The following is a 12,146-nucleotide window of genomic DNA, read 5'->3' as shown; positions in this document are numbered from 1 at the left end:
CATGTAAACAATAACGTGGCGCACAGCATGACGTGAAAAAAGGCACATACCTTTGACGTTGCGTGACGAACTCTGTATTCCTCGTCCACACGTAAACGCAAAAAAGGAGTTTTAAATAATCTCCGTTTTCGGTGAATCGCAACGCCGTTTACGTGTTGACGAAAAGCCCAAACGCATAGAAACAGCTGCGTTTTCAAAAATACCCGTGTAGGTGTGGACGCAGCGTAAAAGAGTTAGTAGTGTGTTTTATTACTACCTGTAATTTATTGTCGTTTACTTGTATTTGCTTAATTGTTTACTAAATGTTTGAGGTGTGAAATAAACCGCAATGGAGTTTGTAAACAAAATATGGGTGTGTGTGTTTGTAGGATGTGTTTGGGGGGTTAGGTGGTGGGGGGGCCGCGAACATTGTTCTTGTAAAACAAAGGGGGGCCTGGCAAAAAAAGTTTGGCAACCACTGCCTTAGTGGATTTTGAGCAGTGTTTCAGGTCGTTGTCTTGTTGAAAGATCCAGCCCCGGTGCAGCTTCAGCTTTGTCACTGATTCCTGGACATTGGTCTCCAGAATCTGCTGATACTGAGTGGAATCCATGTGTCCCTCAACTTTGACAAGATTCCCAGTCCCTGCACTGGCCACACAGCCCCACAGCATGATGGAACCACCAGCATATTTTACTGTAGGTAGCAGGTGTTTTTCTTGCAATGCTGTGTTCTTTTTCCTCCATGCATAACGCCCCTTGTAATGCCCAAATAACTCAGTTTTAGTTTCATCAGTCCACAGCAGCTTATTCCAGAATGAAGCTGGCTTGTCCAAATGTGCTTTAGCATACCTCAAGCGGCTCTGTTTGTGCTGTGGGCGGAGAAAAGGCTTCCTCTGCATCACTCTCGCATACAGCATCTCCTTGTGTAAAGTGCGCCGAATGGTTGAACGATGCACAGTGACTCCATCGGCTGCAAGATGATGTTGTAGGTCTTTGGTGCTGGTCTGTGGGTTGACTCTGACTGTTCTCACCATTCGTTGCTTCTGTCTATCCGAGATTTTTCTTGGTCTGCTGCTTTGAGCCTTAACTTGAACTGAGCCTGTGGTCTTCCATTTTCTCAATATGTTCCTAACTGTGGAAACGGACAGCTTAAATCTCTGAGACAGCTTTCTGTATCCTTCCCCCTAAACCATGATGGTGAACTATCTTTGTCTTCAGGTCATTTGAGAGTTGTTTTGAGGCCCCCATGTTGCTACTCTTCAGAGAAAATTAAAAAAGGAGGGAAACTTACAATTGACCCCCTTAAATACTCTTTCTCATTACTGGATTCACCTGTGTATGTAGGTCAGGGGTCACTCAGCTTACCAAGCCAATTTGAGTTCCAATAATTAGTTCTACAGGTTTTGGAATCAATAAAATGACAACAGTGCCCAAATTTATGCACCTGCCTAATTTTGTTTAAACAATTATTACACGCTTTCTGTATATCCAATAAACTTCATTTCACTTCTCAAATATCACATCTCCTATATGATATATTTTACTGACAATTTTTATTGTAACAACCGACGATTTATACAGGAAAACAATGACTATTAACAAAGTTGCCCAAACTTTTGCGTTCCACTGTATAGTTAACCACAGGTGCACTAGATGGGAAACAATGAGACAACCTCAAAAACACAAATGTTTTTACAAGTGGAGGCTGGCTCACATTTTTTTCCTCCTCATCTTTTCTGACTGAGTTTTCGCTAGTTTTGCATTTGGCTAGGGTCAGTGTCACTGCTGCTAGCATGATCCGATATCTGGATGCTACAGAGGCTGCACAGTTGGTCCAACTCTTACAGGATGGGACATCAAGACATTTCATTGACAGAAGATTTACTGTGTCTCCCAGCACAGTCTCAAGAGCATGGAGGAGATTCCAGGCAGTTACTCTAGGAGAACTGGACAGGGCTGTAGAAGGTCTTTATCCCATCAGCAAGGCTGGTATCTGCTCCTTTGTGCAAGGAGGAACATTGCCAGTGTCATACAAACTGACCTCCAAACAGGACACTGCTGGGCACTGTGGAGCCCAACTTTTCATTTGCCGTAGAATACCGGAATTGGCACATCCACCGTGCCACTGACAGTCTGAGGAGACATATCCATGGAGGGATGCACAGACCTCTACAGGATAGACCACAGCACCTGCCATTAGTTATCAGGATGAAATACTTGGAACCACTGGCAGTGAGTCCTGGGTTCCTACTGGTACATGACAATACCTGGCCTAATTTGGTAAGCATGCAGGCAGTTTGTGGAGGATAAAGGAATTGATACTGGTGACTGGCGCCCATGCTAGCCTGAGTAAATCCAATAGAACACCTCTGGGACATTATGTTTTGGTCCAGGTTGTACCTCAGACTGTCTGTGAGCTCAGTGATGCCCTGATACAGATCTGGGAGGAGATGGACACAATTGCCGTCCTTCATGCGATGGAGCCATTGCAGTGGGGCTTGATGCTTGATCCAAACAGAGGTTGAAAGGGTGGCCCAGGAGGTAATACTGAAGAGAGTCGACCACCGCAAAGCCTGGCAAGAACCGACGGTAGTAACAGGCCAGCTCCAAGAACCACCTCACCATTTTTCTGGCCTTGGGATGCGGGCAGAATGCAATGTCTGCTGTTTTATCCATCCGCTTCTGCCTGCGTCCGAAGCGGTACCCCAGGTATTGTACCTCCCTCTGTTCAACCACGCATTTCCTTGGATTGACGGTGAGTCACGCTGGCCTCAGGGACTCCAGGACTGCAGCCACCCGCTGTACATGCCCAGGAGTGACCAGAGGGAGCATACGCAGTGTGTGGACATAGCACCCGGTCCATGAGCTGCTGTAAAGTGGCTGGGCTCCAAACAAGCTGAATGGAAGTGTGAGAAACTGGTGCAAACCATACAGACTAGATAAAGTCATTTTTCCTTGGACTCTGGAGACAATGGAATTTGCCAGTAGCCCTTGGTTAAATCCAGCTTCATGAAAAAGCCAGCAGTGCCTAACCGGTCCAGGAGCTCGTTGACCTGGGGAATTGGGTAGGCATCATACTGCGACACCTCATTCACTTTGCGGTAGTCGACACAGGAATATACTGACCCATCTTTTGTCACTATGGGACACTATAGGGCTACACCATGCACTGTGTGTCTCTTTTGTTATTTCCAGCTTTAGTATTTCAGCCAGTTCGTTCTGAACAATTTGTCTTTTATGTTCAGATAACCTGTAGGGCTCTGAACGCATCGGTGCTCTATGAGTGTGACCGGGCGGGGGGGATCTGCAAAATGTTATTGCAATGTAGCAATATTCGTTCTTTTGGCCTGTGTGAGATAGTTATCACAATGGAGGAAGGATGGTATGGCGGAATTTGGCACCTCCGGCCCCAACTCATCTCTTTCCTTCACCAAGCTCACCAGAGAAGTGGTTTCAGCCTCTCTCCATGCTTTTAGGAGGCTGAGGTGATATATCTGTGTGGCTCCTCACTTGTCTGACTGTACCACCTCATATTCTTCATAGTCTTTTTGAATGGCCGGGTGGTTCACCAACTGACATTCTGGGCAGAACACACACCATTGGCGCACATCCGCCTGGATGCCTGGCCAATAACATCGGGCCATTATTTGCTCCAGAGTATCCATAGGATAATACTGAGCTGTTTGGAAAATCATTTTTCCAGCAGCTTTTTGGCACCAACAACTGGGCGTGTTCCTTTTCTGTGCAAGTGTCACGACTCACTCGATACAGCCTATCTTTAAATAATACAAAATGTGAGTAGGTTAGTGCTGCGTCATGGTGCACCATGTGACCACCAGTTCTTATCACTTCGTCGAATGCTGAGCATAAGGTGTCATCATGAGACGGCTCTAGTGGGAAATCTCGGAGTGGATTACTGGAGCTGGCAGAAAGTCAGCGTTGGATGACGCCGCATCACCGCTGAGTGTAACACAGACACAACATGCCGTTATAGGTCGTGAACGCATCCCCACACACTACCCCAACCGATTATTAAACCCCGGCCGGCCAATCTATCCAGAGAATTAAGGGATGAGTCAGGCGTGAATTAAACGCAGGCTTCTCTCTATGCATTTTGCCCATTTCCTGCAGCACTATGGGATATTTGTGTGTGTCCCCATGCACACACCTAACTTCCACCCACTCTGCCTCTAGCAGTGCCACGGACCAGGGTCTGCATCCAGCCCGAGTTTACCATAGCCTGGCGTATACACCCTTGGCAACTTACCGCTCAGATCGAGGGAGGGTGTTGGAGGGCCAGTGACATAGAACACCTGATCCACCTCCATCCGTGGGCACTCTCAGCTGATATATCCCTGTCGCCTGCACTTCCAGCACTCCTGCCCCGGTGTTCATGTGGCTCCCGGTGGGTGGGGCGCAGCATCTGCAGCTGCCAGGACATGTGGAGAGACCAGCAAGAGAGACAGAGTTAGGGTTCCATGGCCACAGACGGGAAGATGACTGCCCCGCAGCTTCCAAAGCTATAGCAGAGCTGCTGAACCTCCTCAGGGCCAGAATTGGGCGACTCTCCACTGCTGGTTGCATGTGGCCCACTGCCTCCTCTGGCCGTACTGCCACATGGTCTTCAGCTAGTGTGACCGCTGCATGCAGGCTTGCGGGCTGATGGCACAGCGCTGCCTCCCCTGGAAACCCCTCAACAAACTGCTCCTGCACCACCGCATCCAGCAGCTGTGCCTCCTCTGGTGACGGTCTCGGCTGAAGCCATCGGACCGCTGCATCATGGAGCCGCGGAGCAAACGCAACATCTGATCTTTCACCCCCATTCCACTGCTGCAAAATTGCTGCCAGTGAGAGGACAAGTGAGAGGACAAATCCAGGTCCAGGATGGCTCTACACACATCTGCGAAGCTACATCTAGACGCCAGTGGCAAGCTTGAGCCTCCCCCAACAGCAGTGGCAACAGCGCCCATTCCGCTGCCGGCCGATGGGCCAAGGCCCCACCCCTCTCCTGCAGCTGAGCCACAAACCACACCCCGCACTGAGCACAAATTCAATACAGTCATTTGGAACTGCTTTTATTATAGTGTAAAGGCCTACAATATTAGAGCGAGAATACCAGTGAGCTCTGAAACCCTAAAGTTTTTCTTCTCATTTTCATTAAACATTATTATCATTCAATTCAAATCAGAAGTTCTGTTATATTCATGCAGTCAGATAAATGGCCTGTATTTATATAGCGCCTTCTAGTCCCTAAGGACCCCAAAGCGCTTTACATATCCAGTCATTCACCCATTCACGCACACATTCACACACGCATGAACATATCTCTGTAACATAACAAAGCTAAGTACGCAACTAACCTAGCTGTTCAGCTCTACTTTAAAATTCTCTGGAAATCTTGAAATCCTTCATCTCCCCTCTGCCTTCCTCTCCCTCTCTCCTCCCTAGGTGACAGTGACAGATTGGCGTGTTTGGAGGACGGGCTGTGGTCTTTCCCGGAGGCCTACTGCAAGATAGAATGTCCAGAGGTGCCAAGCATATCCAATGCCAAGCTGCTAACAGCAGACTGTCTGGCTTCAGGGCACAATGTTGGCTCTGTCTGCCGTTACAAATGCAACCCAGGCTTCTATGTGTTAGGGAGCCTCAAAAAGAAGATACGACGGTAAGTTGGGCGGAAATGCTGGCACTACAGTCAACAGAGTAGCATTAGACAAAGTTCATTCACTATTTAAGTATTAATTGCAGCATAAAGCTTGAAACACGCACAAAAAATCTTCTTCTTATTCTAATTCCAGGCGTTCTGTCTTCTGAATGATTCCTTAAATTATCAATGGGAAAAGTTTTTATTTCAGGCGTTTATTTGTTATATCCAAATGGGACACTAGTCAGCATAGACAAACCAAATTAAATACAGTGTTTAATTACACATGCCTCCATGCGTAATGGAGGAAATTCTCTCTTTTCCTTTACTTTACAAGATTCCCATTACGCACTAGTTCATAAAATTAGGATCTTTGCTTTAGATTTTTTTTCTTATTCACTGTTGTAACAATGCATCCCATGGACACCCAGAACCCAAAGGGGAAAGTTTTAAATATCAATGAGTATACAGCTTTTAAGAGGTATTCTTTGGCCCATCATCCACATAACTATATTCAGTTTGGGAGCAAACTCACATTAGGGTCCAATAAAATATGTACTGCTGCTAACTGGGCCTCGTCATTCCTTTGCCAGTTGTATTCCCCAAGTAACTGCTCATTACTGAAAACAGTTCCCATGTTTATAATGAAATGAGGGTTTCCTAACAGGAGATGCAGCCTGTGGCGTAAGTTTATATCCTGCTTCATGAGTCGGCTTTCTTCACGCATTTCAGATGGCGTTGGAGGATTCAGGATGTGAACTCCATGTACAATACAGTATTGCTGTATTTCACTCACTGTATGGTCTTGTATTTGAAAGCAGATTAATAAATACCACACAAAAAGGCCATTTGATATCATAGAAAGCTTGTATTTTAAACATTTTTTCTCTCACCTAAATTAGTGATTCTAAATTTACCACAGATATGAATGTGAGTGGGATCCATTAGCCTGTCCAGGATGTGCCCCGCCTCTCGCTCTATGACATTTAGATTGGATCAGTACAAGAAAATGGATGGATGGGTAGATTACCCTAAATTTATTTGCAATCCAATGAACAACTTTTTATTTGTAAGTTCCTTTTGCAGATGGGTGTCTTTATGAGTTATGCTTCCTCCGACATGAGTAAACATTTTAATAACCCCTGATGCTTTATTAGTTCAGCATGTGAAAGTAAAAGGCAGCCGCTATTAAAGAGCTTTAAACAGGCTTTTTACTTTTACCTTTGACAGATGTACCCACATAAATATTATAACACACACTGTTGCATTTACACCCAACATGCAGCACACAGGAAATATCGTTTACTGTAGAACGGACACTGTTGTGTGTTCAGCGTTTCTTACAACACATGCTTTCAGTACGTCCCAACATTTTTCCATGTAATGTGTTCAGTTGTCTGGTCAATGTCTTATTTGTAAACCTTCCTTATGGCTTCACGCAAAACAGCAGTGTGTGTTAAACTGGATGACGTCTTGTGATAATTCGGGTCATTGAGAGCTGTGTGTATTCACTGTTGTCTCTAGGAAGCACTTCAAGTTAGAGTGTCTGGAAGGAGGGCAGTGGGAGGAAACTGGCTGCGAGCCGATATCGTGCCCAGCCCCACCTGATCTATTCCAGGGCATGTACACCTGCACCAATGGCCTGTACTATGACACCGTTTGCACCCTTCAGTGCTCCGACACAACAAAAAATGTAAGGTTTCAACAGCTGTTAATTTATTTAACACCTCAAAGTGCTTGTAGTTGTACAGAAGTGTTCTGAGCACAATCATGACTATCAAAACACTTTTAGATCGATCACAAGGAGAGTGACTCTGAGTGTCAGTTGAGTTCGCTAAGCTGCATGTTATTAAATGTTTTGTCAAAAAGCCGAAGTGAAAAGTGGTCTAACACCTCTACTCCAAGTCATGCTGTACACGTCAGTTTCACGAATCAAACAATGCCTAACTCCTAACGTAGTACAGTAACTGCAATGGCAGTGTTCATGGCTAATGCATTAGTTACACCTTGACATATACGTATTGCCCCAGGCTTCTAGAGGAATCATTTTGAGGTCATCCAGCAGCTCTTATGCAGGGTAAGTGAAGTCTGACAAAACCTCAACAATGGCTGTCATTATAAATGTTTAAAAATGTGTCCTGCCAACAGGATACCAGACTGTGGACAGCATCATGGTCAAACCAACTGTACTATATAATCATTTTATAAAGGCCAGAGAAAACAATGCTCTGAAAAAACAATGCTTTTTTAAATAGAAAACACACTTAACACAAAATAATTATTCTAAAAAGCAATCAAAGTTTTTCATATAGGAAGGTGCAGATTCACACAGGAGATTAAAAAGATCCACTTTGATGATGACTAAGAGACAGACAGGACTGTATCTACACAAAGGATTAAGTGCATGTAATCTACACGGGCATAAACAATGAGAAAAACAGCAAATAACAGTGAAACAGGACACATAACTAAAAAACAGTAATAACCAAAAAACAAATACAAAACACAACAGACAAGAAGACTCATATCTTGCAGAGAAAAACTGATACTGCACCAACATTAATATTAAAATCTAGACAGGAATCAATACCTCAAAAAGGTAACAAAATGTAACTTTTATCATTTAACACAGAGGTTCCCAAAGTGTGGGGGCCGCCCCCTAGGGGGGGCGCAGTCCCATTGCAGGGGGGCGCGGTATGAAAAGAAAAAAATAAAGAAAGCTTGGACACTGTGGACAGGTTTTTGACGGGGCTCCCACACAAACGCAAAGCAGGAGATGAAGCATCCCCAAATATGTTTCCAAACCAACTTCCTTCCAAGCCAAAGACTAGAAAATATGGTGAAGCATATCTTCCCTTTGGCTTCACCTGCCAAGGTAGGTCTCCCCTGCAAAATTAGTTTCCCTGCGTCGGGAGCAGCGCTGGGCTCTCCAAATCACGGACAAACAGTATCCCACATTCTTGATTTTTAGTTCACAAACACTTCTTGTAATAACTAACTACTCCTGACATTTTGGACATGTTAGCTCTTTATGCAGTAAAGTTACAGCGGGATACAAATAATATCAGGCTGATCCTGCCGTAATTTGTTCCCCCGGTTCAAATCACGGACAAACAGTATCCCACAGCTGTTTTTGTTTTTGAACCCATTTTGCACAGAGAGGCATTTTTTGAAAAATGTATTGATAGCAATGTTGAATATTATTACACAGGAAAAAAAACAACTACACGTAAAATAATCACACCGTGACGTCTCTGCCTTTCTAAATGGAGGGACAGTAACTGTGTGTGTATGTAAGCGTGTAAAACCTGAAGACAGTAACAGTATTTTGTCTCTATCTGCCATTCTGCAATTCATCTCATGTAAACAATAACGTGGCGCACAGCGTGACGTGAAAAAAGGCACATACCTTTGTCGTTGCGTGACGAACTCTGTAATCCTCGTCCACACGTAAACGCAAAAAAGGAGTTTTAAATAATCTCCGTTTTCGGTGAATCGCAACGCCGTTTACGTGTTGACGAAAAGCCCAAACGCATAGAAACAGCTGCGTTTTCAAAAATACCCGTGTAGGTGTGGACGCAGCGTAAAAGAGTTAGTAGTGTGTTTTATTACTACCTGTAATTTATTGCCGTTTACTTGTATTTGCTTAATTGTTTACTAAATGTTTGAGGTGTGAAATAAACCGCAATGGAGTTTATAAACAAAATATGGGTGTGTGTGTTTGTAGGATGTGTTTGTGCGGGGGGGGGGGGGGGGGCTCGAACATTGTTCTTGTAAAACAAAGGGGGGCCTGGAAAAAAAAGTTTGGGAACCACTGATTTAACAAATAATACTGTTGGTTCACGTTTTTTGCAATATTGACCTCTGCTAATTCCATATAACACAAATGATACAGAAGATTTACTCTGTCTTAATTATGAAATATGTACAGAGTTCACATATTAACTTGGAAAAACCTGATCAGCATTAATTAACAATACTGACCGTCAATTAACAATTTATTAACAATAGTTAAAAGGCAATAAATAAACATTACGTATTAAAAGAGTCAAAATGGTCACAAACTGAATTACAAATAAAATCAGCAAATTAAATTTTAATACTGACTCTTATCTTTTTAAAGGTAAATCTTTTAGATCAGTGGTCCCCGGTCTGTGAGTCATTTGGTACCGGGCCGCGAGAGTTGAGGCTCGGGTGTGAAATTCATGGTTTTCAGGGTTTTTATCATTATTTTTTTTCGGTTTCCCTGGGTCTTTTCCCGTGTGTTATGAATAAATCTTATTTTTTGGGGGGGTACTGCTTTTATTTTGTTGTATTTATCCGCGACACCTTAAAGGCCAGTCCGTGAAAATATTGTCGGACATAAACCGGTCCATGGCGCAAAAAAGGTTGGCGACCGCTGTTTTAGATCACTACAACATCCTGATTTGGATTGGTGAAGCTCACATCATTTTCACTTACATGTGACATCGCTCCTAGGATTCGGCTCTGTGGAATAACTGAAATTCAGATTTCACATACAGTTTTGTTTCTTCCACAAATTCCTACAAACAGCCATGAACCTGTATTTCCACAGCATTTTACAGCGACGCTTACTGATTCCACTTTTCACCAAGTATTTTGTTGCTATAGTGAGATTCATGTGTATACATGCAAAAATGCACAAACTGGGACAAGTGTAGACTTTCCATTGTGGATTTTAATGCCTGTATTTGTTTCCAGATTGAAATTCGCTGCACTAAGGATGGAGAATGGACAGCAGAATTTGTCATGTGTCCCAATCTCCAGGGATCTTGTTCTGCTCCTCCAGATCTCAACTCTGTGGAGTACAGCTGTGACCATGGGATGGCTGTTGGTGAGTGTGACCTTTAGATTTTCATTCTTTCTGTGAAACTAAATGAAACCATATATATCAATTTTGGCTTATCTGGATGGACACTACATTTTTTCTACTTTATTATAATTCTTAGACCTCTACATTATTGTGTTTCTCATTTTAAAAAATGCTGACAAAATTAATAGTATAGATTAGATAAATATGTGGAACACATACAATTTCTTTAAGTCAGACAATACATGAAAGAAAGAAAATGTTCTGAATTAGGATTATTGTTATTTGATTTATGTGGGGTCTTTTTCTTTTAGGTGCTGAATGCTACCCAACATGCATTATGGCTGTAGACATGGACCTACATGACCCGGCGGTTCTGCCCAATGGTACTACAGTCAAGTCTTTGAAACACTGGATGGTTCCCAAAAAAGTTCAGGTGAGATACCTTTGGAGTAGAGTATCAGTATACTGAGGGAATGTTTTTTAATTAAAGTTCAACACATACCCAAACATGGAGTGGACACATCCTTAAACAGGAGATCTTCTGGTCTTGTCCTCTATGTACTGAAATGTTGTGATGAATGACGAAATGCTGAATTGAAAAAAGTTGTTTGTACTTTACTTTGCATGTCATCATTTTCCAAACCAAAGCAACCCAGATCCAAACCATAGATTTCTAGGATCGTAGATTTACCTACTGCCTCTTAGAGAACCACTCGATCCCAAGTGACATCCCAAATTACATAATTACATAATTTGACTAGTGTGACTAGATTTTTTTTGGTTTTTCCAAGCTCAGCAAAACAATATATTGTAACATGCACAATGTTGGGTTAAAAATAGTTCCTTTCCATCCTATTTCAGACATTGTGTTTATTTTCTCAAGAAAAAGTAGAAACTTTGGCACGATAGCTCAAGGTATGTGGCAAAGAGGGAGTCCACACAATAAGTTTACTCAAATAAGAAAATTTGTTGTTACTGGAAGGTTGATGCCAGGTAAAGTGGTAGTTAGTAGTTCTTCTGAACCAGCATTTATAGCCTGGAAGGCCAAGGTGAGCTGGATCAGCTGACAACACCTTCCCCAGCCAGACAATAACCACCGAGTGTACGCCAGGAGGTCCTTTGTAAATGTGACACCCCTCTTGCTGTCTCAATGTCACAACAGTATTTTTTACAGCGTAGCTATTGTTTCTTAAATGTTGATTTGAGCTACAGTTTACATGACTCACTCTTGATGCATATATAATATTCATACTTTCAAAGTTCATTGATTAATGTTGAACTGTGATCGCAACTTGCATAACTGGGTGCAGCTGTTTCTAGGTTTTTGTGATAAACGATGAGCTTGTATGTGGTGAAAAATAACATGTCGTGATTGGTAAAAAATAACCACAACTGAGAAAGACGCTGTGGTTTTTGCTACCCTTTGGAAGCACATGGTAGGTGTTACAAAACTGTTGTTGTTTTGCTCACTTGCTGCCATGCGACTGGTCCAGAGCACCGTGAAAGCTGATACATTGACAAACAGTGCAAAGATTTTTACACAAAAACACCCATCAGGATGAATAATGTGTCCAAACATCTGGTGCTCTGAACAAAAGCATGAAGTAAACTGAGCTACTGCTCCAGACTGATTCACCTTTACTGATAAGCACAAAACTAAGATTGTTCACAGTTTGAAGCCAAGGAAAATAA

The 12,146-nt window shown here is 43.0% G+C and overlaps 1 protein-coding gene across 1 annotated transcript in view; it reads left to right on the top strand.

Annotated features, from left to right (window-relative positions):
- Window positions 1-12,146, top strand: part of pappa2 (pappalysin 2) — a 97,626-nt gene that overhangs the window by 69,310 nt on the left and 16,170 nt on the right. The window contains exons 21-24 of the mRNA XM_039602239.1: window positions 5,428-5,641; window positions 7,145-7,313; window positions 10,343-10,475; window positions 10,766-10,887. Of these exons, the coding sequence (XP_039458173.1) occupies window positions 5,428-5,641; window positions 7,145-7,313; window positions 10,343-10,475; window positions 10,766-10,887 (638 nt within the window). The remainder of the gene's footprint in view (window positions 1-5,427; window positions 5,642-7,144; window positions 7,314-10,342; window positions 10,476-10,765; window positions 10,888-12,146) is intronic.

The sequence above is a fragment of the Oreochromis aureus genome, linkage group 18 (genome assembly GCF_013358895.1).
Source record: "Oreochromis aureus strain Israel breed Guangdong linkage group 18, ZZ_aureus, whole genome shotgun sequence".
Taxonomy (NCBI): Eukaryota; Metazoa; Chordata; class Actinopteri; order Cichliformes; family Cichlidae; genus Oreochromis; species Oreochromis aureus.
The sequence above is the reverse complement of the archived record's forward strand: the minus strand, read 5'-3'. Positions and strand labels throughout refer to the sequence as shown.